This window comes from Alosa pseudoharengus, unplaced genomic scaffold (genome assembly GCF_046254945.1).
Source record: "Alosa pseudoharengus isolate Yale_2024_CS ecotype anadromous, Long Island Sound unplaced genomic scaffold, YU_APseudo_1.1 YU_APseudo_1.1_scf_11, whole genome shotgun sequence".
Taxonomy (NCBI): Eukaryota; Metazoa; Chordata; class Actinopteri; order Clupeiformes; family Clupeidae; genus Alosa; species Alosa pseudoharengus.
The window spans coordinates 18,962,591-18,989,287 of record NW_027468576.1 but is presented as its reverse complement, the minus strand read 5'-3'; the positions used below and the strand labels follow the sequence as shown (position 1 = coordinate 18,989,287).

General features: G+C 47.6%; 1 protein-coding gene across 1 annotated transcript in view; it reads right to left on the bottom strand.

The window, feature by feature from the left end:
* polrmt (polymerase (RNA) mitochondrial (DNA directed)) overlaps window positions 1–26,697 on the bottom strand; it is a 55,605-nt gene continuing 28,908 nt past the window's right edge. The window contains exons 15-22 of the mRNA XM_076278252.1: window positions 26,574–26,660; window positions 24,306–24,419; window positions 10,681–10,733; window positions 7,344–7,442; window positions 6,186–6,258; window positions 5,329–5,420; window positions 4,068–4,141; window positions 1–1,052 (exon numbers count right to left, since the gene is read on the bottom strand). Coding sequence (XP_076134367.1) covers window positions 1,003–1,052; window positions 4,068–4,141; window positions 5,329–5,420; window positions 6,186–6,258; window positions 7,344–7,442; window positions 10,681–10,733; window positions 24,306–24,419; window positions 26,574–26,660 — 642 coding nt within the window. The 3' untranslated portion in view covers window positions 1–1,002. The remainder of the gene's footprint in view (window positions 1,053–4,067; window positions 4,142–5,328; window positions 5,421–6,185; window positions 6,259–7,343; window positions 7,443–10,680; window positions 10,734–24,305; window positions 24,420–26,573; window positions 26,661–26,697) is intronic.

Genomic DNA, 26,697 nt, shown 5'->3' with positions numbered 1-26,697 from the left:
TGATTTTGTGAACGGTTTATTCTTTTAACACAATGTATAATTTGTACAATACATTACAATCAACATACACATTATTCCACTTCAAAATATAACTCCATGGTATAATTCAACATAAAAAAATGACATGTATAAAATATGTATCCATATTTCCACTGAAGTGCTTACAGTTTTGAGTTTTCACAGACTGTCCAAACTTTCTTATTCACAGGTCCACAGAAGTTTCAGTGCGTCTGACTGAGTAGCTAACGGACAGACTGGCGAGTGGGAGTGTCAGTCTGTGCTCCGGAGGCCTCCGCTCCACGCTGGAAATGTCAGGACGGGCACTGGACTTCCGGCCGGCTGCGGATCGATGGGAGTGGGCTTCACGCGGCCCCGGCCGGCCAGCAGCGCCGGGGCGAGCCGATCACAGTCCTGCGGGGAGCGCACACACACACACACGGCCCGGTGCACCGCAGCTACACACACACACACACACACACACACACACACACACACACACCGGCTCCAAACCACCCCAGCTCACCTGAAGCTTGCACCGCACCCACCGCCTACACACACACACACACACAGACACACACACACACACACACACTCCTCACCGCCTCTGCTCACGCTTGGGTGATGATGGGGAGGTTAAAGGAGATCGACAGATACAAGAAAAAAAACAACAAAAAAAAAACTCCCAGAACAGCAGCTGTTTGTCAATATGAGTGTGTACGCATCACGTAAAGCATGATTAATCAGTCACACATACACACACTCACACACATGTTTATAAAAAGACACACGTCAACGTCTCTGAGGAAATGATACTATGACCATCATACAGAAGTCCAAGGTAGTAGTCAGTGGCCATCTTGCCTCTCTGAGGCACTGGGTTCTGTGCGTCCGCCTGCTCCGTGAGGCTTACACTTGGCTCTGTGTGCTCCCTGATCGGAGACGAGCCCACTGCCCTGTCCATCCCAGCCATGGTTCTCACACTCATCCAGCTCCATTCACCCCTCAGCTAAAGAAGTATGTGGACTCCTTCACATGCTCCAGATTGAAATCACCTACATGGAAGAGAGAGAAAGAGAGGAGTCTTTTAGCTTCGAAACAACAACCAGTAATACAACACTGGCGAAAAAAAACAATTATTTTACCCACAGCAATTCTTGATCGCTTATTTTTGCACTGTAAGAATTCCCTTTACTGTGCCAGTAAGTCATCTCATTTAACTTACAGAAAGAGAGGAGTCTTTTAGCTTCGAAACAACAACCACTAATACGACAATGACGGAAAAAAACAATGTCCCTGTTGTTTTACCCACAGCAATTCTCGATGGCTTATTTTTGCACTGTAAAAATTTACTTAGCCAGTAAGTCATCTCATTTAACTGTCTCCTTGCACTTGGACCCCCCCCCCCCCACACACACACACACACTTCTTTTGACTCCACAAACTGCTGGTGTCTTTCCAGCTGAATCTGGGCCCAGTTCAATCACACGGGCGTCTGTGTGAGAGAGAGAGAGCTGACGCTGAGACTGAGACTGACACTGGGGACTGGCCTTGTCTTGGAGATCCATGCACTCCACTGACAGCTCCATCAGAGCGGGCGGGTGACAGGAGATGAAGATGAAGCAGGGAGAGAGTCGGAGGCCACTGGCCAGGGAAATATAGACGCTAACTCCTCATCGCTACGTTAGAGATGGACTTGTGCGGCTGGGCCACGGATCCCCTCCATAAACCAGGACATACCGTAGTCACAGAACATCTTGAGACAATGACACTAACAGGATGTGTGTGTGTGTGTGTGTGTGTGTGTGTGTGTGTGTGTGTGTGCCTGTGTGTGAAAAAAGCTCTACACACAAGAGAGAGAATATGACATGAAGGAAGACTGCAGGAGTTACTGCTATGCATTTCAACACTGCTGGAGGGGCAGAGAGAGTTTAGAGGAGATTCAGCTGGAGAGGATGAAAGGACTTGTGCAGTGGCTGGGTGTGGCACTCAACACTCACCCCACCAACACTTAGCCTTGAGTTTTCGGTGAACGTTTGCGAACAATCGCATACAGTCTGAGGAGGTAGTTCTCCGCGAACATACAGTGGAACTGGACTTGAATTTGACAAAGGCAACAATTACCGTTACAATGGAATGTTAACACCAAATCACTGTTCAAAGAGAACATGTTCACCACGAACGTTCGCCACTCTTTCACAAATTTGAACGCATCTCTGGTCTAATGGGTACCACACCTGCAGCTTGACCACGACACCAATCAGCCAGGGTCACTGGTATGGCAGTCGGACCACACACTCAACCAGAGTGACGGCACACTGGGTTTACATTTAAATCATTTGCATATTTGACGGATCTATTTGGAATATATTGGCTAAAGAAAATGGAAGCTTGTACACATCCACGTCTATCTTTTGCATTACGCAAATTAAAAACTCTCTCAATCAAGGGAGATGTTGTGAACAGTTTGTCAGGGCAACTTTAACAAAGAAAGCCTAATAAAATGACAAGAAATGTGAATTGATGCAAATCAATCCATTTCAATTAACCTTAGTACTGTAGCATTATACCTTGCTGCCATGCCATAGTCATCGGAAATTAATCCATCTCCTTCTAGCAAATCATTTCATTTCACTAGCTGTGAATTTTCAAGCTTTTCAATCTCCCAATCGAATGGTCAAAGTTTGCATCTGAAAGTTGGACAGAAAGCTAGCTTGAGCCAAAGAAAAAAGACTGAATCAGGGATGACCATATTTAGGGGGGACTCCTCCCACAGACATTTTCCTTCTCTCAGAGTATCTATTTAGCTGACTGCTGTCAGACTGTTAAGACATTTTCAGTACTGCAAAAAGAAAAATCGAATGTTCTATTTGCTGATAATATAGCCAGACTTTACTGAAATCCCCCTCTGACATTTTCCTTATCAATTCAGGTGATGGCTGACAGACTACAAAGCTAGTTTCAGTGTTGTAAAAAGAATGAACATGGCCTAGTGGCCAGTGATCTGTATGCAGGTGAGGGTGGAGTGATGGGGCTGTGTGTGTGTGTGTGTGATGGGGGGGGGGGGGGGGGGGGTGCTGAGAGTGGGCCAAATCCCTTAGCTGCTGTCTTTGAGGGAGCTCTATATGCCCTTGATCTCAGTTAAGAGGAACAGTGTGTGTGTGTGCAGCAGGGCCAGATCTATATGTTAGGACCATGGTCACAAAACATGAGTGTGCCCCCCCACTCTCTGTCTCTCTCTCAGACACACACACACACACACACACACACACACACACACACACACACACACACACACACACACACACACCACCTCCAGCAGGGCAGTCTGGGCAGAGACCATTTCATTAATGGTGAAATCAGACAGAAGGAAGAGTGTGGTGGAGAGAGGCTGCATACTAATGCAAGACCCGACCCAACCCCACTTCATCCTATTCCCAGTGTAGAGGAGCAGGGCCGAGCAGCGCTGAGCTCTCACATTCACCTGCCCTGACCGGCAACAAGGCTTTGACACAGTAGACACACACTGGTTCACTTCACACCACTTTGTACAGCCAGTGAGGCCAGTACAGCAAAGAATGGATTTAAAGTACGAGAAGTTAGCGGATGGGAACGCTCTGATCTCTACAACTGTAGTTGAAGAAAGGGTGGAGAGAGAGAGAGAGAGAGAGAGAGAGAGAGAGAGAGAGAGAGAGAGAGAGACTTACTCTGGTAGTCTTACAACACAGTACTTCCACAGGTCAGAAACCTCACAGGCAAATACTTCTGGACTTAGTAAGATGATTAAAGGCACTTGTATCTTAGTAAGGTTAGGTATCATAAATGTGGACTTTCCGAAGTTGAGACAACTATGAACATTATCTCATAGTCACACCACAGTTTAAAAATTGACCAAAGTAGTGCCCTTTTTTTGTCAGCATACTAAGCCAAGCTACAAGAACTGTAGGCAAATACAAAAGAGCCAAAGCCATGTTTACACTAATGAGCTGTCAATCAATGCTGGTGCTGAGAAATGTTCAGGCCTCCTCCCTGTCCCACTAAAACACTCAACACAACAGGAGCACCCTCACCTGTCTGAGGCACTCTGCCCAGGAGGTGAATCATCCTCCAGTACTCCATAAACTTCTTGTTCTTCCGTTCGCCCCTGCATAACAATCAGAGAGAAAGAGACAGAGACAGAGAGAGACAGAGAGAGAGAGAGAGAGAGAGAGAGAGAGAGAGAGAGAGAGAGAGACCATTAGGAGACAGTCTGACGGCTTTCAAATCTTTTATTTGTCCTCAGGCTGCTATTGAAAACAATTGTGAAGGGGCGGAGGATGTTTTGAATGGTGCGCTGGTGCGAGTCAGACTCCTCGGGCTCTGTTTGAATTCATTTGAAAGGGAGAGGAGGGCAGTTAGAGCAGACGCTTAGCTGTGCTTTTGAGCTGCCCACTGGGCCCCCGAGTTCTCCAGCTCCAGCTCCTAGCGCCTGGGTGAAGGGCAGAGGTGTTGGCTTTCATCCCCAGGCGCTGCGCCTCCTCCTCCTCCCTGCGCCTCCTCGGCTGGCTAATGACTTCGGTGGATCCCTGCGCAGGAGGGAGATGCTGGCCACCTTAGGGGCCCAATTAAACCCCCGTCAGAATGACAGAGGGAGCTTCCGACGGTGCGTCCATTCACCTGCACTAGCTGACTGAGCCCAGGCTGCCTATACATGTGACACATACATGAGAAAATACCACTGTATGTGGTACTTGTTTTTCAATTAATCAATTCAATTATTTGCTGAGCGATTGGTTATCTGACAGAGATGTATTGCACGGTGCACTAATTTGCTCCTGTGAATCAATGCTCATACAATTTTGTGGAGTGGAACCTGAAGGGGCATGCCGGCACCATGTGCTCTCCAAAATAACTGAACGAAGCGTGTGCGGAGAGTAGTTTTGATTCCCAGAGATACATACCTCAGGAAACGTGAGCAAACCTTTTAAAAAGCACTGTCCCCACTGACCCAATTGCTAACACTCAGCATACTATACGTGGGCAATCCACATTTACTGTACATCTATTCATTCTGAGGACATTTTCTTAGCATGAGTGCTCCCTTTCAATCAAACACATGACCTTGGTCTTTTAGCACCTTGCTGTAATGAGCTACAGAACCCGTCTTTGCTTGGAAAGTGATTTCTTTCAGAAATGAGTGACTCATCCCTTGCCCTGAGTTATCGCATGCATATTTATGAATCCTAGCAGGACACAGTCTGTGCTGCTCCGCTCCGCTCTCTAATAAAGTAAGTCTGTCTGGGTGCTGGGGGGCCCTCTGGGAGCGGCGTGGGGAGAGTGGGGGGGACTTACGGATGCTCAGAGCAGTACTTCTCCAGCAGGAACTTGGACAGGTCCTCCAGGATCGGCTGGCTGTGCAAGGCCACAAACTGCTCCCTGCAAACCTGCCAATGGCAAGAACAAAACGAGAAGGGACAAAAGAAAGAGAGAGAGAAAGAGGGAGGGAGGGAGAGAGAGAGAGAGAGTAAGTCTCCATATTCACTCCTCCACTTCCTCCTAATTGACAACTTAACCTGCACACTTCTCAGTCCATTGCTTCCCTGTCACATTGCTACCTTTCCTGCGGTGTCTCACGCTCTTTGAGAGAGAGAGAGAGAGAGAGAGAGAGAGAGGGAGAGACAGAGTGTGTGTGTGTGTGCGTGTGTGTGTGTGTGGGGGGGTGGTCCTGGTCCAGATATTTATTGTTACGCCCCAACAAAGCCTTTGTGTTCAATCGTTCAAATAATTAAGAAAAGGCCATATTAGATTCAGCAAGAATACTCTAGAATATTAGATAACAGATACATAAACAAACCTTTTTTAAGACCATAAATAAAAAAAGGTGGTAAAGCTAACCTCACCACCCATGTTTTGCTTTTTAAAAAGACTTGAGTAGGGTTTCAAAGAGCCTGGAGTACCCAGCCTAAGCCTTTCTTTGACTGACAGACCTGTGAGTAATGAATAACTGCTCCAGCATTAGATGACAGCATGTCAGCTAGAGAGGCATCCGTCTGTGGTGTTATTCCGGGAAAATGAAGGACAAGATTTCTTGGTAGTATTATGATTGGCACAGAGAATTCTGAGCACAGACACGTGAGAAGGGGTGGGGTGGAAGGGGTGGCGTAGGAGAGTTAAAATACAAACAGTCGTGGGTATTCTAGCTAGCATACCTGGTTCATGGTGTCGACAGTAACCGCGTGTGTCCAGAAGCAGTCGTGGACGGAGACAAAAGTGAGGCCGGCACTGGAAGAGACAACAGGAGGGAATTTCACAGGTAAGGAGCAGTCACTTCCTGTCTGTGCCTCACTCTACGGCTACTGGGGTCACTGACCTCTACTCCCAAGCACAGTTAATAATGTACTGAATGTACTGTGCCTGGGGGAATTCAAAGTACACAGTTTAATGACAACAATGTCTGGGTCAGTTATCTAAGAACATAAACCTCCCTCCTAAAAGGCCATTGGTTTGGCTAACGTAACCAACATAAAGCAATAGGGCTCTTCATTTAGGTTTACCATCTACTTTGAGTTAAAGTGTAATTCCGGAGTGTAAGTCTTTTTAAGAAACTCCCGGTACACTTACTAAGTTGTTAACGCTTTGTTTTTTGTGTAGGGAGTAGGGACCCTATTCATACTACTGCAGAAGTGTGGTGCTATTTTGAGCATTATTAGTGGTTTGGGCCCTTAGTACTTGCACTGTTAGCCATTTGGCCTGTAAACGCTAAAGCTGGTCAAACTCGTTACTCCTTCAATCAACGTAATCTAGCTCTCGAGGGGGTGTTCGACTTGGTGAAAAAGACCCTGGGTTCAAATTACTCCGGAATTACACTTTAACTCATCCAAGTTCGTCATTTCAGTGCATTCTTGGAAAAACACCCTGTTCAGTTAAGTTAAACTGTTTATGTGCTGTCGTCCTGGGCCACATCCTGTTCAGATTATTTGCATAGTAGATTAACCTGACGATTATTTTTTAGATTAATATCCATTATTGTTTTTCAAATCCCAAGATTATGTCTTCAAATGCCTTGATTTGTCCAAACACCCAAAGATATTTAGTTTCTTTCTTTCTTTCTTTATTTAATTTAGTTCACTGTGATAGAGCAAGTAAAGCTGAAAATATTCAAGTTTAAGACGCTTCAATCAGATAATTTGTATGTATTTTCCTTAAAGAATGACAACAAACTTATCAATCGATTATTAAAATATTTGGCGATTCATTTATTAGTCAATAACTGATTGATTAATCCACTAGGCTGTCTTTCAGTGAGCAGCAGTGGAGCTGTGCAGTGCTGTGCTGTGCCATGCTGTTTGGTTGGTGCTGTGCTGTACCTGTAGCAGTAGAGGGCCGTCAGCATCATGTGGGTGGAGTCCAGCGAGTGGATGAAGTTGGGAGGGAAGGCGTTCTTCTGCTTCACCGTGTCTGGCCTCCTGTGGAGAGAGGACGGAGCCGAGAGCGAGAGAGGAGCGGTCAGGCGAGAGACAGGGGAACGTCAAAAAAAAAGTGAAACAGGAGACAAGAAAATTGGAGAGGTGAGGAGAAACAAGGAAACAAAAAAAGAGGAGAGCAGGAGCAGGAAAGAGGAAGAAAAAAGAGAAAAAGATAAGAAAGAAAAATAAGAGGAGAAAGCGAGTTACCCAAAGCCCTGTTGCACAGCACAAGACACATAGGACCTAATTAAGGCTTGGGCCAACCCTGTACCCCTCACCCCCCTCCTCCCTCTCTCTCTCTATCTGTAGAGCTGGGTCTCATGCATCACTGTATGGCTGCGACCAAGCTACATTAATAACCACACGCCAACAACACAGACCCACTGCCCACATTAGAGTGATGAATGCAGCCAATACGTGCTTAAAGGTGAGTGGACACGCAGAGGACATGCTTCACACTGCCAACCATATTGGATTAAACTCCAATCAATAGCACACACTTCACAGCAAATGAGCCGAAAATAAAGATGTCCCCCTCGCTTTGGTGGCATGTTAATTAAATCCGATGCTGCGTAATGATACATTATGTATTTTCTGCACAAATGCGCATCATTAAATATCCTTTAAAGTTATATTTATCTATTTATTTGATGAGCTTAGCATCACCTAGGTAGGTCACGGATACCCTGGATCTGGGCCAAACACCCCAACCCCCCCCCGAGTGGCTTGTAATGGAGGTGGAGCACACAGGGCTGGGTTAATGGACTGGGCTCCAGTCGCCCATTCGGGGATCACCTCTGCTCCCCTGTGTGATGGGGAGGCAGGCCAGAGCTGAGAGGAGCAATCGTTCACCAGAGCAGGGGAGGCGACGGAGAAGCCGCCTCGCTCTCCAGGGGGGCAGTGAGTGACGCCAACGTGTTTTAGAGCAATGTGTGAAATCAGCTCTGGCAACACTTAAGGATATCTCTGGTTAACATCGGGGAGGTTTTCCAAAGACATCATTTTTTCCTGGTTGGAAGCCCCGTATCTAGGAGCTGTCTATGAAAAATAGGGACACAACAGCGAACTAATAACATCTGATGGCTTTTGGGCAAATCTTAATAAAGACATTTTCATTCAGTCCCCACAGCCTGGCGGGCACGGCACCTCTCCTGCGTGGGATGGAAATTGTGTGCTTGTTTGCATCTGCGGGTGCCTTTGTTAGTGCTGCGGCAAGCTGTGAGGTTGCGTGCTTGGAGAACATCCCCACACATCTCATGCGACAGCGCGGCTACAGCTTTTGACAGTGGGAAGGACAGCAGCAACTTCCGGAGGGGAGGGGGAGTGTGGGGTAGGCTAGTGTGGGGTGGGTGTGGGGTGGGAGTGTGGTGTTGGGAGTGTGGGAGTGGGGATGGGATGGGCTGCGGAGGCTGCATTCCCAACACTTCGATGTGACTCCAGGCTTTTTGGTATTCATTTAAGTCAGCCGAATGCAGGGGAGCGATGTCAAGGGGATGCAGGGACAGCTGTCATCCAGCCCAGGGCTCTCAGACTGGTCGTCGGCTGGCGTGCTGTTTCGAGGGAAGGGGGGTGGGGTGGGGTTCTTTCTCCCCCTGTCGGCACCACGCCACCTGCTAATGTGATTCCTGTCTTAGCCATTCCCGTGATGGCCGGCGCCTATCTGAGGCCCCTGACAGCCCCCCCGTATCAGCATGTGAGAGACTGACTCCCGTCATAAGTGCTCTATAATCACTCCACACCACACCAAATGGGACTGGATAATGTTGGTGAGATTCGGCGAGACACCTTGTGCAGGGCTCAACATAAGCAATGGCCCGCTGGTCTGGGGAGTAAAAGAGCATGTCGGGAAAGTTGGTTAGCTAGTCACTGGCCCACTCGGGACTAGTGTCAGTTTTTTCCATCAGTCACCATCATGAGTCAGCTCAGCTCACCGGTGATGCTAACTGGTTGAAGCTTAGCATGTGAGACTACTAAAATAAAGAGGGAGTTTATTAAGGTGTAATAAATTAACAGTTTTGTGTGAAAGTGACTTTTCTAGGTCAGTAAATACATACAGTACAAGGGGTCAGAACTAATGTCGGGGGAGATGTCTCGGAGGTTGTCTGCTTGACGGAGCTATTCTCAGGATTGTCGGGAGGATGAACCATTTATGCTGAGTGGCGGCGAGCAAAGGCGTGGTACGACGCGGCTGGTCTCTGCAGGGATTCCACCAGCTGTAGGTGCATCGCTTCGTAAAACCGACACAGAGATGAAGCCTTTATTTCAGCACAAGATGCTAGCTGACGATGGGAACTCAATTTAAAAGAGGCCTCCTTAAATTATTGAACGCAGTACTGTTCAAGGACTGAATCAGAAAGAAAAATAACACAAAACTGCACATTTCCAAAGAAAAAAAAGGGTAAAAGTGAATTATAACGCAATGCAGTGAGGCACTGTCAGCAGCCTACTAAAGCAAATCTTAGCGCACATCTCTTGTCTCGTCTCATCTGGTATGCTGGGCTTGGGCTCTCCAGTGTAAATGACACTGCACATTCACCAGTGACATTTCAGCACAAATGCCAGCCTCCAGCTGAGGCTTCCGTGCTCTCGCACCCTTTCGGCGATGATCAGCGGCGTCGCAAACAGACAAGAGAAGCCTCTGCTAGCACGCCGTGCTCTAGAGCACTGGGGGTCAAGGATCATTAGGTGTGTGCTTCAATATAGAGTTGAGAGGTCAGGCATCCTCTTGATGGCTCAGAGACTAGTAGACAGGTGGACATCCGTCTTTTCAGAGCAGATCTTGTTGCAGTGGTTTATATCTGGCCACAATTACCCGACAGAGGACATGGGAGAATAGGAACATGCCAGTTTGACAACTATTAAGGAGGATAGGGGACTTGAGACACCATTACTTTAAGCTGCAACATGCATTCATGAGGACTGAAAATAAAATCCAGTTGACTATCTCATCTTCTTTTTTCATCTTATTTCTTGTGAAGGTGCTTTATGGATCCATCAGTAAATCACCAAGGATATTCTATATGCTATACAGAAATGTCTATCCTCAACAATGCCCTTTACGATGTGGTTCTATTTTGAGCTATCTGATCAACTCTCCACTTGATAGGCAGTGAGGTTGAAAGAATGCAAGTCATGTGACGTTCAAATGTAATGGTGAGAGGCCAAGGCCACTCAGAGCGGGGGAGATGAAGGCCTTCAGACTTCAGAGGGAATGCAAGATAAGCGGAGAGGCACTTACTGGCTAGCATCATGGCTAATCTGCAGGCTCAGGAACTGGATGTTGCTCTTCAGCTGTGGGAGAGGAGAGGGAACAGAGGTACATAAGTTAGACAAACAAACAAACAAACAAATAAATAATCCAACAAAACAGTCTGGTGAAACATGGCCTCGACATGCTACGCATGAATAGATTCAAAGATTCACAGGCTGTTGTCTGTTGTCTGTTTCTCAAAAGAATGTACACATTCTGGAGTGTTGGCTTCACGCTGAAGCCTAGAAAAGGCTAAGGCTTTAGGTTGGCCATGGTTTATTATTATCGGAACTCCCCCTATTACCGTCGGTCCCGTATTTCTGCCGTCTTGCGTGTATGTGTCACTTAATATCCATTTCTATACAAACCAAGACGGCGAATTCCTAAAGAAACGCAAGCACCCACATCATAGGTGTATCTAAATTAGCTATGTACCAAAAATGACATTTTACTGTGACTCGAAGAGCTGTAAACAGTGTTGTAAGGCTGCGTGTACACATCCGCTTGGAGCTCCAGTGGAATTTTAATTTCATGACGAGAATTCTCGGTCTAACCGTTCATGTGCTGTTGAAGCGGCGTAAATAGGGGACCCATCAGGCCAGCACTATAACGGCAAAATCGGATATTTCAGGCAGTAAATGCTACCGTTAACAACCAAACCAGATTTTGTTCAAATCTACACACCTATGGCTACTGAAAAATGTAAGGTTCATTTAGCAAATGTTTTTTTTGAAGTGTTAAAAAACATCGTTGTTTTAGAATTTCCGAACAAAAGTGGTGATAATTGGGGGAGTTACGATATGGTTATGGTATTTGGCAGACGCTTATGTCCAAAGAGACTTACAGTATATGAACACTATATCAGTTAAAATAATAGTTTTAAATGAAGTCGGGAAAGCCTACATTAAGCATTATTGTAATAGTCATAATAACAATTGAGATGGGAGGAGCAGGGCCTGAGGGTCACTTATTAACAGACTAGTTAGTGGAAGTGAAACCAATGGACATTGGTCACCTACACAAACGCCTAAAAGCCATTTTAATCAGTATAAATCACAAAAATGAAAACACTTCCTTTTCTTTTCTCCAGGGCACAATAATAATCTATTTCTATGACCCAGAGACAAAGAGGTGAATGAGTTTCAAGCACATGCATGTTCTAGGTTTGCGTCACCCATATTAAATAAATTGCCAAAAATCCAAATCAATCCCATTGTCTCTCCTAATACACCTTATTGACCTACAAGTGCTCCACATCGATCTGAGTCTCTCAAGTAAAGACAAATTGTGACAGAATTTGTAATGGGAAAGGGCACTGTTTTTGATATACTGGGCTTGCTGCCCTCCCCACACAAAAGGTTTTTCAGGGGCGTCGGTAAATTGGAGAGTTCCTGAAGAGGCGAGAAGGCGAGGAAGGGAGTGAGGGAGAGAGGGAGGGAGTGGGGATGCGGCTGGGGCTGGGGTGATTTGACTCTGCTGGAGATGAGTGTGACCGTGTGAGTGGAATAGGGGACTCTGGAGGAACCATTACTCCTGTGTGAGTGACTAGCACACGCATCCGACCTGTCAGACCCCTGGGCCCCTGGAACCCATTACTGAGGAGATTAGTCCCTCTGAGTCCCTCGAAAGCCTTACTCACCACACACACACGGACGCACGCACACACACACACAGACAAACACACACCTGTACTCAACAAATCATACTCGTATACACACACACACATACACACTCTCTCTCTCTCTCTCTCTCTCTCTCTCTCTCTCTCTCTCTATCTCTCTCTCTCTCTCTCTCTCACACACACACACACACACACACACACACACACACACACACACACACACACACACACACACACACACCTGTACACAACAAATCATACTCACACACACACAAATCATACTCACTCGCAATCCAGGATTTCAAAAGGTTAAATGTAAGACTTTTTAAAGAATATTTTAACGCATTTTTACTTTTTAAGGCCTACAATTGTAAATAAATTCAAATGTATTTAAGACAATTTAAGGCCTACTCTTTTAAGACCTCGCAGAAACCCTGAAATCACACATGCTTGCATACCAACATCAAACAACACAAACACAAACATCTATACAAAACAAATCATGAAGCTACACTCTCCAATGCTCTCCAACTCACCTGTACACACGCACAAACACACACACACACACACACACACAAACACACACTCACGCTATTCACATACACAGACACACACAAACCTTTACACAGCAAGTGGAAAAACACCCAGGTGAGCTCAAGGTGACAGCATAAAAAAACTGGGGCAAAGCCATGCATTAGGGCACCAGGAGGAGAACAGCATCAGGGACAAGTGAGGCGAGATGGCTGGGGAGATGGGGACTATGGAGGCGCAGTGACAGCTCCTGGAGGTGGTCCACAGAGTGGAAGGCCAGGTAGCCAGCCCCGTGGGAAGCCTGAGTCTGGGCCCTGTGTGAGCCTACTCAGGAGTGACTGTGTGGAAAGTTGGGTGATGGTTGAGCTGAGATCTGCATGTATAGGCACCGACATGAGTGTGGCGTCACCTTCTGTCACTTGCCCATGCACATCAGTGCTGAACGTTTTTATTGACAAATATTTGAGGAACAACAGATTTTATTAAGTGGCGCCAAAAGAAAAAAATAGGACTGAGTCGTAATCCACAGCGCGGCAGTGAAAGGGTTCGGTGGTGGTGTGCGAGGAATCTATTGTAATCTAACGTCAAAAGTGGAGTGCACCGCACTCATGTCGGTGCCTGTATACGGAGGCTGTGAAAGTAAAGGTCCAAAGCTGTAGGTAATCGCATTGTCAGGTATCTGGGACTGACCGCTTCCCACTGCTCCACCACGCACCCTAATGGGCTCTGTGCACTAGCTCACTTGAAGTCGGCAAACCAGTTTCCTGTTTGTTGACATGGCTGTCAACAAGCACCTGGAGATGAGTGCTTTAGTTGTACGAAAACGTAAGAAATACAATGTATGTGAGTCTTCATGTCCGTGGGTGGCTCTAGTACTGTTGCGTGCCATTCTGCTGGGCTTCAAGTCGTTATAAATGCGATTTCAGCTTCCACCTTTTTCCTGAAAACGCCAGCCTACTCGCAGTGGCTGCACAAAATAAGGAGGGAATGATATTCAGTGAGCACACGTTTTGGTACAGCTGAAGCACTCCTCTTCAGGTGCTTCGTTGACAGTCATGTCAACGGACAGGAAACTGGTTTCCCGACTTCAAGTCAGCTAGCGCACAGAGCCTGTACGTATACACAAAAATCCTAAGGACTAAGGATGCCCATGTGGGAAGAACCGGAGTCCTCGCTCACATGTGACTGATCAGCTGGGGTCACCTTTATGAAGAGACACAGGGCTCTGGGTCCACATGGATGATCCAGGGCAATCGTGTGTGTTCTCTGGGTCTGTCCGGAGAGGGATGACTTGACAAGAATGCTGACCACAGGTGCCCATTAATCAGAGTGATTGATGAAACTATTAGGCTCCATTAATAATAGCACCATTTAGGACAATTAGACGACAGCTGTGACTGAGGTGGAGCACAGAAAAGGGTGGAGGCTGGTGGAGGTCAGATAGAGCGCCTGATCACCTGCTCCCCGCTGCACAATTAAGACACATGGCTAATACACGAGAGAGGTAATGATATACCACAAACACAGCTCCGGCTGTTGTTGCAAAGAGCCTGAACCTGGGGTGCATTTGAGATTGATAAGCCTCAACTGCACTTCTGCTCATTTATTTCATTTCAGTCCAGGCCATCTAGTATAGAGCTGCAACTGGAAATTTCAGGAATTCAGGAATTCAGTTCTTAATAAGACAGACAATGAAGTAAGGATACAAGTAAGGACATAATGACATTAACAACACTAAAGGGCATCCGAAAACCCTGCTGCATATTGCAGGGCATTAGGACTGATAAACAAAGTTGCGATTCAAAGCATTCCCACAGGGAATTCCAATCAACCATGTCATTGCATAATGTATGGAGTTAGCGCGGCTAATGAGGTAGGCTCCATCCTCTTCCTGGTAGTCTCCTCCCAAGGCAGCATAGGAAAGACCACTGGTAATCCCAAAGGAGAGGTCATGGAGTGCTATCCTTCGACTCCCCTATAGGGGAGATTTTTCCCCTCTGCCCCCTCACTAGTCAAAGAACCCCTTGTGCTTTCTGTGTTAAAGGTGCTATGCAGAGTTTTGTTTTTGTTTTGTTTAAAACACACAGAAATTACTTAGCAACAGCAACAGAATGTGACGGAACGACCATTTTGATATGTCAAAAAACACATATGCTCGATGTTGTCCTAATATCCACTGAAGTTAGCATGCAAACCAGCTAGCGATGGCTTTCTTGTAATACCACGTTGCACCGCTGTATCAAATACAATGCAGCTCATAGAAGACGATGTTCAAGACAACTGTAAGCCTACAGAATTCCACATAGCTTCTTTAAAGGTGCTCTAAGCAGTGCTGGGTAACGTCACTTCTGTTGTCATTCAAACAAAACAGAGAGCTAGCTCGCTACTTCCTCCCCGTCCCTCCCGTGCAATTGAAACTCTCCTAAACTAGCATCTTGTCTGTGATTTGCTGGAACAGTTTATGTTTTTATGGGCTAGGTTTGCCTAGGTTGTTTTTGTTGCCGTTTTTGGAGCCTGGGCTGTCCAAAGAGATTTTTTACAGTGTATTCTGGCGGATGGTGAGGTAATGTTTGCTGTAAGTGACAAAAAATGTTTTAGCCTTAAAAAACGTGGGGCATCGCTTAGAGCACCTTTAACATGGATGCCATCTGCATGTACAGTTACGTAATGGCACAATCTTATCACTATAGAGTCAAACACTCATGCTGGACAGTGCAGCACTGCTTGGGACCAAGACAGCCATCTTTCAGTGGGAGAGCCTGCCACCCTGGCATGATGCCTAATGTGTGCATCGCAAACAGCTGTTATCTCAACCAGCGATAAGTGTGGCTTTGAACAATAGGGATCAGCCCTTCCTTGTACTTGTCAGCGAACACATTACTTGACATGTATGCCGTCCACTGCCTTCTATCTTCCTGACAGCTCGAGTCATGACAGACGCACTTCTCATCATCATGAAACAACGAAATGCAAAACATACAAAATAAAGGGCCAAGTCAGATCTTCAGCATGGGTTCTGTCCTTCTGCTTAAACTACTGGGTGTCAGTTTGCTCAATAACTATATTTGAGTGGAGAGTTTGAATTTGAGTTGACCACAGGGAATAAGAATCAGCAGAGGACCTTGAAGAGAGGGCTGCAAATTCTGTTCAGTATTCTGTTGGTAAACAAGCGTGCACAGATCTTCTGCAGTCAGGCTGATGTATCCATCCATCCAGCTCTGTGTGCATGTTCCAAAATGAAGAGGCTTTCAGTCAATTGCCTCGGGTCACCCTGAAGGTCAGAATGATTTATTGCAAAACACAACTCGTTCCTCAAATAGAAGCATAATAATGGTCAGTTCCTGCCTGTATCTGCCATGGAGGATATTTCCACCCAAGGAACAGACATTTAGGAAAGTGAGCCGGGTCAATCAAGATGGCAGATAGCTCAATTAGATTCACCAGAACAGACTTGAGGCAGAGCAATTTGAAATGAAGGAAAAGCAAAGATAATCAAACAAAGTTAAACAAGCGAAACGTAATCAATTTACAAAATGATTTTGTGCCATCCATTTTCTTATCCTAAGCAATCTGAGGGCAAATCTCCTGCATCATCAATCGGCTGCTATATAAGCCAGTTGTGAATTCAATCTCCTTTATTACAAATCTTGAACGAAACTATTAATTTCAGGCCAGCTTGTCCCCAGTAAGAAAGTGCATGCCATCTAGTGACATGATGTAAAAGATCTTCACAACTCAAACAGAAGCTTAGCTTGCAGATATTTGAGTTGGGCGGATGGAGGCATTACTCAAACACAGCCCCGACAGTGCTGCACTGAGGCCTGCTCTGAGCTCTGGGACTGCCAGGGTGCTGCTCAGAAACAAGATTCTCAAAGCTGCAGCCACTCTGGCGAAGCTGCCACTCGGTTATTGATTGCTCCTGTCTGCGACTCTGGGGATTAGGTAAAACACTGTCTAATTATTCAGAGCCCCCCGGAGGGACAATACCACCGCTGACCTTTTCGCCGTCTTTCCCCCCCAGGGCGTCCTTGAGACTCCGACAGCATTTATTATTTCACAATCTATTCGTATGAAAAAATGAGATGGCCTGAGCGAGCAAGGCAAGAGTCTGCTGCTTATTTCTTCGCTCTATGCTACCCAGGAAGCGCTGAGCTTATCGAACGCTTCACCCACTGCAGCTCTGATGGGAATGTTTTTAAGAGTGTTGTTTTGACCTCAGCTGAGGCTAGAAAATGAAACCAGTCGCAGAGAGAGATCACTGTTTGTGTGTGTGTGAGTGTGTGTGTGTGTGTGTGTGTGTGGAAGGGAGGGAGGGGGGACAATTAAATGCTTGGTGAGGTGTTTCAGCTGGGATTGTTGTCCTCTGGGTGCAGGCAGTTCAACTGTACTGGCTTTGGCTTACAATGGTGTTGCTCTCTGGAGAGCTCTGATTCCCCTTGCAAAAAGGACACCTTAAGTGTTTCTCTCGTGCTCGAAAAACAAAAACAACCAGCACTTCCTCCCTCTTCATCTCTTACTCTTTGCATCCTCCCATCCTCTCCCTGACACACACCCGCTTCAGATTGAACCTGATACACCCACCTTCCACACTTACTGAACAATGTAACCTAACAAAAAGTGACCCACCAATCTGATTAGCCCCATACAATCGCATTAGTCAGGCTTATTGATGTGCATCCCAGGGTCTGGTCTCAGGCGCAATTTCCTCTTCCAATCAGCCAGGGACCGGGGCGACGCAGTCACTGATTAAACTGCTTCTCCTTCTCTGTCTCTTCCTGCGCCTTTTGTTTACTTACAGTAGAGAGGCGTGCAGCGAACGAGTGCTTCATCTTCCTCATTCGCCCTCCTCTTCCTAATTAGTGTCCCATTTCCCATTGGAAGGAGGAGGAGAAGTTTGGGGAATTGATGAGGGCAGGCAGGCAGATTGTATTAAAGGGCGGAGGTGACCTCGGTCTTGTCAAATCGCTCAGCGACTCCTGCTGCCTTCGTCTTCTGAAGCACCTTTTTTTTTTTGGAACCTTCCCCCTCGGGGGAGGATACGCGAAGGTGACGTTTTGACTTAACACCAGACAGTACTTTCTCCTTGGCCCTTGAAGCATTACTGACGACATTCAGTCAAAGGAAGAATTTGCAGGAGGCTGAGGAGTTTTTCGGAGAAAACAGCAAGGGCTCTCGTTTGAGGCTAACTCGATCAGGACAAATACATTAGGAATTCGTGCGACGGCTTGAAGTGACGCTGATCATATTTTTGTCTTTGTGTTCACAGTTTCAATCACAATCAATCACGCCTTAGCAGAGCATCCTCTCATGCATATGCACAGGGCCTTTTTGCTCTCTCTCTCTCTCTTACACACACACACACACACACACACACACACACGCCCCCTACACACAACCCTTACACCCACACACACACGCCCCCTACACACAACCCCTACACCCACACACACAGACACACACACACACATCAGAGGCCAGCTGTCTGCCTCTCATCCCAGTCTCGCTTCCAGCGCCTGCTGTTAAGCAGCTCCGGCTCGAGTGCCCCGCCACATTCTGATGCTATGCTAATCAGCCAGGGTGCAGGCTACGGGTGCTGGCAGCCCCCCTTGAGCTGTGCTCGCACAAGCAGAAACTGACACACACACACACACACACACACAGGTACAAACAGGCACACATCCACAATCACACACACACACACTCAAAAAAATCACATATACACACATGAGTATAAATAAGCAGGCACGCAATCAATTACACACATCCACGCACGCACACGCCCACACACACTCACCCACACACGCAAACTGCCACAAAGGCATCAACCTGAAAACAGACTGTTAAGGCCTTGCAATCATAAAGATGTAGACGCTATAGACCAACCAACCAGTGTTAGCTCTCCCACTAACGCACGTCTGAACACCCTCCTGGAATCAACAGCGACATCAAGCATCTGGACGGCCACAAATACTGCCAGGTCAGAGGTGTCAGAGACATCATTAAGCCAGACAGCAGCCGCCGCTCACACACCACCCCCCCCCCCCCTCCCCCAAACACCGCTGCCATCTCCCCCCAACCACCGCTGCCATCTCCCCCCCAGACAGCGCTCACTCCCCCCAACCACCGCTGCCATCGCCCCCCCAGACAGCGCTCAGATACACGGCTCACGTGTAAACAAGTCTCGCACGCACCGGCAGAGAAATAAATAAGGCTCTATTTATACCCCCTCTCGCAGGTATAAATATAGAGCACGGGTGGGAGCGAACGAGCCAGCTATTACACTGGCACGACGGCAACACTACATCAAAGGGTGGTGGGGGTGGGGGCGTAGAAATGAAAAGGTGCTATCGGGGGCTGGGATCTGATGGTCCGATTGTGATTGGTGGCGGGCGGGGATGGAGGGTGCGATGTGATGTGCGGACGTGCTGTCTGGGGGGAACTGGACTGGACCACTGATTAATACGGGCCCCGACGGCTGGCGCATTAATCTGCTCGTCCCTGACATTTTCAGGGGAGACGCGAAGACGGAGAGAGAGAGAGAGAGAGAGAGAGAGAGACCCCCACAGCCCCCTCCTCTATCCTCCTTCTCCCTACAAATCTCCCTCATCTCACTCACACACACACACACACACAAAAACATGCGGCCGTCAAACCCCTACCAACACCACCCCAAGGCTTGGCAGAGGGGGAGGTCCTCTTGAGAAGTGAAGAGGACTAAAAATAGAAGCGGAGGCGCTGAGGAGCCCTGACACTCCAGATGGAGAGGTGGTTTACAGGCCACGCCCCAGCCCTTGACCCCAGGGGCCGTGCACACTCCTGGCTCAGACAACGCCAGCAATTGATGTGGGAATACAGCCACACTGATGAGCCAAGTTGGCTCACTAGTGGAGACGGTTCGTGTATTTGTGTGTGTGTGTGTGTGTGTGTGTGTGTGTGTGTGTGTGTGTGTGTGTGTGTGTAGGTGTAGGTATGTGTGTAGGTATGTGTGTAGGTATGTGTGTTTGTGTGCATGAGGATAGATGAGGTGTGTGTGCGAATGCTCACAGCCCTATCCCTTCCATCCACCTGAAGGCAAACATAGCCCATCTGATGACAAACAACCTGTTCAGAGATACACCGATCCACTCCGCTCCATTCCCAGCCAAGTAAGCGTTTGCACTCTGCTCTTCATTATCGGAGCTGGAACATGCCAAGGGCCATCAAACCAGGCCTGTGATTTGCTCCAGAAGCATCCAAAATCCACCGACCGCAGAGGGCAGGCCTCCAACCCCTGTTTCCTCTAACCTGTCTGCTTGTGCATTCTTCATTTGCACGACAGAGCTAGAACTGAAGCTGGTGGAAAATGCATGCTTAACGAAAAACATGCATTGACCACTTTCATAACTTGAAACTGAACTGGCAAACGGTACACACATAAACAAAGTGAAGAATGAAAAGAGAAGAAATGGATTTGCATGTATAGTTCCCCCCATGTATTAACCTCATAGCTGAAGAAATTTTGCAAAACGAATGTATAAACCTCTAGCCTAGAAATCTAGACGCACCCTAGTGGCAAAAAATGTAATTCGATCAGGCCAATCACATCGTGTATAGAGTCGGTGGGCGGGCTTAACATAATGATGGCATAAAGATGGATGCTGCTGCTGGCGAACAGCGTGACACAAGTTACGTTTTTTTTTTATCAACTAGCTCCGCTGGTGGGAAAACGCATGGGACTTATGAGTTGTAGCGCTATCCTATTGCGGGCAGAGGGAATTTGAAAGACAACCGTTTATCCCGCCCCTCGGATTGAGCACTGCGAATGGTGAGTTCCCAGACCCTACATCTTGATGTGGGTCTGGCTCGTCAGGCTAATAAACCTCAGTTAATAGGCAGGAAATTACGGTAGACGGTAGATGCTGATGTGGGGACACTGGTGACTGCTTTCCAGGTGATGGCCATCTGGTGGCTCTTGTTTTTTTTTTAAGTATACTTTTGGGACTGTTTTTTATTGCCTTTATTTTGATAGGATAGTGAGAGACTGACAGGAAGTGAATGGGAGAAAGAGATGGGGTGGGATCGGGAAATGACCCCGGTCAGACCCGAACCCGGGTCCCCATGGGCACCTGGACCCAAATATGGTACAGGCCCTGTATCCAGTTGCGCCACAGGGCCCTCCTGCTTTTGGGGAGCGCCGTAAGGAGCGCTGGCGGCTGTTGAGGCTGAAGTGCACGCTGAGGTGGACGCTGAGGTGGGGCGGCAGAGGGGCCATGATTAAAAGCGATTAAAGTGGTGAAGAATTCATGAGGAGACGTGGCACTCTGATTTATGAGGGCCTTCATCAGAAATTCCATAAAAGTCCAATAAAAAGTAATGACCCAACATTCACTGGGCAGGACGAGGATAACCCAGCCACACTGCAATGGACAGCCTACATACTGGCCAGTTTATATAAAACACACCACCCTTCACATAAAACCAAGCACATGTAGCAAGAGCCACAGCACACAGCGTACATGTTGATAATACAGATGGATAATCAACTTGAACATGACTTTAGAGATACATAGATGCTCAATGTCTTCCCCTAGTTTCCTTTTCACAATACACCCCACTGACATAAAAGCCTCACCCGATGAGTGACTATTGAGACAGTAATGGGATGCAGTATTTTCTCATTATCGCATCTTGGAAGGACAATTATGGCTGGCGATTAGGAGGAATAATAAGCTTGGTGGTGTCAAGGGCTCCTTAATAATCAGCTCAAACCAGAAGATGCCCCCTATGGCCGCCTTTAATTGAATTCCAAATTGACCAGCACTGCATGAAGGGACTTATTGAAAAGCATCCCGCTGATCCCAAGAGGCTCTAGACGTCTCACACAAGAAAATAACAAAACAGACAATAACTGGGCATTGTGGAGGTGTGGTATTTGAAGTCATATTATGCAACGTTTTTAAACAGTAGTGTATGATATGATTAATCCTCAATTTCAATTAGATAATTATGAGAAGAGGTGATTAACACACCTGTTGTTCGTACTAACTGCTCAGGAAACCGAGTGGAAATGTAAGGATAACTTCAACATCACTTCGAGTACATCACCAAAATGCATCTATTTGACAACAAAATGCCACACCGAGACAAACTGGAGCAGTGCGCTAGTCCACCTGTGTGCTGGCCTGCAACATTCTGATGTAAAAGCCCTGAGCTCTCAGATCCTCTGTCTCTGTGTCCTTGTCACGTCCCATCACCCCCGTGATGATCATAACCAAAGCAGAGTGGAGCAAAGGGAAGTGGAGGAGACGCTCAGCCCCCCCCCCCCCCCCACACACTCCGCCACTACGGCATCTGCGTCAGCAGCGCGGCTGTCGGCGGGTGTGAGGCTGGTGGGGGGGGGGCCGTGGCGAGGAGGTGGGCAGAGCGTCACTCCTGCCATTAGGGGGCCATTAAGCATTACTTACAAAGGACCAGCCCACAGGGCCTGGGGGGGACAGGGCTGTGAAAAGGCCTGTGGCACGACACTGGACCCTGGGAGGGTGGGGGAGAGGAGAGGGGGAGAGAGGAGAAGAGAAGAGAAGGGGAATGAGGATAGAGAAAAGGAAAGGAGAGGAGAGGAGAGAGGGAAGCAGAGGAACAGAGGGGAAGGGAACTAGAGAGAAAGGGTGGTATACGTGTGTGTGTGTGTGTGTGTGTGTGTGTGTGTGTGTTTCCTGAGGCTAAGAGGAGGACCGGTGAGGCATAGCACCAAGTTCTATGTTAGCATTCAGAGCCAGCTCCTGGGCATCAAATACATTTGTCTGCCATATCCTTCATTTAACAACAGTATGCTCTAATACTTATCCACACTAAAAGTGCGCGCGCACACACGCACACACGCACACACACACACACACACACGCACACACACACGCACGCACACACACGCACGCACATGCACACGCACACGCACACACACACGCCTTAGAGCAGGACTCAGCCAAGTGCAGCAAATCTTGCGGTTTGATTTGCAATGGAAATGTGGGCTTTTGTTTACAAGCCCGCTCAAACAAGGGGCAGAGAGAGGAGCACTTCTCACATGAGCTCACACTCAAATGAATGAACACACACACACACACACACACACACACATGCACTTCTCTCCTCAGATAACCTACACACACACACACACACACAATTTCTAATAATACACATGGACTCATACACACTTCTTCATAGATAACCCAGCACTGGCATCACACCAGTACATTTAATCGCACACAGAGACACACAGGCACACAAACTCCAGTTTTGCCTATTCCAAAACTCAGCAGCACCTCGCATCTGTGCATAACTCCTGCTGTCTTAAAACTCTCTGTATCCCTTTCTCTCTCTTTCCCTCCCTCCCTCCCTCCCTCCCTCCCTCTCATGGATGTGGAGCTCCACCGAGGCGCATGCTGGGTGCTGAGCGAGGGGGCGGAGGTGTTGTTTGGGGGGTGGGGGGGGGGCTCGGGTATAGACACAGACGTGCTACCAGCTGCTCTCTGCAGGAGTGGCGCGAGCCGCAGCCCCGTCGCTCTCTCGCTCCACTCGGCCTCCCGACCAGCCGTCCACCGCAGCACCACCGCTGTGCTCTCCGCACCCGCCTAATGCCTTCTGACAGACGCCGAGAGGAGGAGAGGGCAGCAGAGGGGTGGTGATGAGCCCAGTGTGTGTGTGTGTGTGTGTGTGTGTGTGTGTGTGTGTGTGTGTGTGTGTGTGTGTGTGTGTGTGTGTGTGTGTGTGTGTGTGTGTGTGTGTGTGTGTGTGTGTGTGCATGCACATACAGTATGCCTATAAATGTATGTTTGGATATGTGTGTGCGTGCGTATGTGCGTGCGTGCGTGTGTGTGTGTGTGTGTGTGTGTGTGACAGTGAGAGCAAGAGAGAAAGTGAGCTGGCAAGTGCCATTCTTATGGTCCCGTCGGCAAAGGAGGACCTTTCCACAAAAAGGCTGTGGAGGCTCTTTTAATTTAGGTCAAGAGGAAGGGGAAGTGGTGTGGGAGGTAGTGTGATTGTGAGCGTTAGTGTGTGTGTGTGTGTGTGTTTGGGGGCACGCAGGGGGCACAGCGGCTGCCTTTTGGCTTCTTCAGCCAAAGCCGCCGCTGTGTGGCTCCTCAGTGGTCGCTGACGGCGACAGGAGAGCGTTGTGGTCTGGACTCCGGATCAGAGGGGAAACCGCAAACCTCAAACAGCTCTGTCGCCATGCCGACGCCTTCATTGGAAAACTGTTCAGCCACAGACTATTAATAGGCAGGCTGCTGTGGTGTCCGTGTCGACTTATACATACATACATTATCAATACCCAACAACGCTGAACAGTTCAATAAACAAACACAAAAAATGCCTTCACTGCATATACCGAACACAAAACACGTTTATCAATCTGGTTGGGTCTGACTCGGGTCTAATTCTGCCGGTGTGGCACTCAGTGTGATGCCGTGGCGCTGCGGTCAGTACTCACCATCTGGTTCCTGATGCGGTGGTACGGCTGCACGATGGGCAAGCCCAGAGGGGTCACCCACTCCACCGTGCTGCCGGACTTGGCGATCAGCCGGGCGCTCTCAGTCAGCCAGTCCTACCGGGGGCAACCAACATTTATTAACCAATATTGTATGAGTATAATGTATGTGGCCATAACATGCATGCAATATACTGATCATATACCACCAAGCATTAGATCTTATCCTGTAGCACTTTGAGATTTCTAGAAAATGTAAAATGCGTTACAAATAAAATGTATTATTATTATTATTATTATTAGATTTACATTTTGTCATAAATAATGATCTCATTCTGCTGAATAATGCAGATATAGAGGGCATGCATAAGCATCCTATGGCAAAGTTCTGGTGCACAGTAAGCAGTGGCTTTATGACAGGGCTCAACTTGCTGAAATGAAGGGACCCAAATTGAGCTGTTCCATTTCTGTGTCTGTGGCCTAACAGGTGTGTCAGCGTTGCTGCGAGCATAAGGTGTGTGGACCTGCGGAACAGCAGCAACAGGACTGCTAGTGCTGCTGCAGTGTCAATGGCACAGATTAGGCAACCCCCTCATACACACTACACACACACACACACACACAAACACAGAGTCCCTGAGGCCCCAAGTGGCTTCAGCACCAGACTAATGTCTCAGTGCTTCCCTGAGTCGGACCTCATACATCAGCTTCCTGCCCCCCTCCCCCCCTCTCTGGATGTCTCCATCTCTTTATTACTCCCCCCATCCCTATCCTCATCCTGCCATCTCGAACATGTACTCACTCTCTCTCCATCTCTGTGGCCCACTTCGCTCTTTCACAGGCCCCCACCTCTCTCTCTCTCCCTCTTTTCTCTCTCTCTTTCACCTTCTCTCCTCTTTCCCTCTCTCCTTCTCCCAGGTACAGCGGGTGAGTGGATTGATCATCCCCCCTCAGAGAGCCAGCAGACAGGGCTGTGGGGCTCAGCAGGATCTGACCCATTTACAGCAATGGGTCTGCCGTGTGTGTGTCTGTCTGTGTGTGTGTGTGTGTGTGTGTGTGTGTGTGTGTGTCTGTGTGCGTGCATTTGTGTGTTTGTGCGTGCATTTGTGTGTTTGTGTGTGTATATGTGTTTGTGTGTGTTTGTATGTATGTGTGTGTGTGTGTGTATGCATGCGTGTGTGTATATATATGGGGTGTTTCCTATTAGATCTGGCTGTCTGAGCACCTCCTTGAGGGAAGCAGTGGGGGAGAGTGTGTGGGTGGTTGCTGGGGATGTGCCTGTGGTGGCAACCAGGTTCATCTTTTCGTATACCCACCCCCCCTGCCCCCCAGCCCCACACACACACCCCATCTGTTTTCTCTCCCTGGCTTTAATGCATGAGCCAAACGCAGGTGTGTGTCTTCTTTAATATGGGAGGGGCGGGGGTGGTGGCTATATCGGGAAGACACCTGAAGAATTAATATTGCCTCTCTTTGCAGTTTAAAAATAACACCAGGCTCTCCTCCAAGACTCTGCTGTTTATCTGGGAAGCCTGGGCTCACTCTGTGAGTGTGTGTGGGTGTGTGTGTGTGGGTGTGGGTGTGTGTGTGTGGTGACGTGGCTAGAATGATGAATGAAAACAGGGTGTTATGGTATGGACTGTGTGCCAAGAAGGTCAATTATAAGCCAGAACATACATACAACATAGGTACAATTGTGCATTAAGTTTTGTTTTTTACTTCAGCAATATGGCACGAGTGAGAATGGGGTTGATAGGGATATAACCACGACGTGGATATATCCTTTATTCTACTATCAGCTAATCAAGTTATGAAATTGTGTTTTCTACCAAGTATTTCGATTTTTGTTTGTGCATTCTTCGGCCAATAAAATAGCCCCAATCTTAGTCTTGGTGTCTCCGGTTGCCATGCAATGCAGCATATCAACTTAAAGCCAAGTTCAGTGAGAGAGGCTATATATGTACTTGTGCACACAATAATTTGTATACTCTACTTTCTCTTCTATATGTCACATGGCAAATTGAACACGCACCCTACTCCATTTACTCAATTTCTTCCACACACTCATTTTTAAATAATGGAACAGTAATGGAAAGTGATTACTAGCGGTAAAGGGTCTAAGTAAATATACGTATCTCACTGTACTGTTGGTAGAGTGCCCCTGCAGATGTAGAGGGTTGGGTTCCATTTTGTCATGCATAAACATGGTACTGTATGTCGGGAACGGGAAAGGTGATGTGATGGGAAGGATGTCCTTGTGTTGGCTCATACCTGGATCTCCCGGGTGCCTGTGAACATTTCCTTCAAACTGCTGAACACCTGATGCACCAGGTAGTGTGAGGCATCCCATATGTGCTCCTGCAATCACAAAGCACACACACACACACACACACAC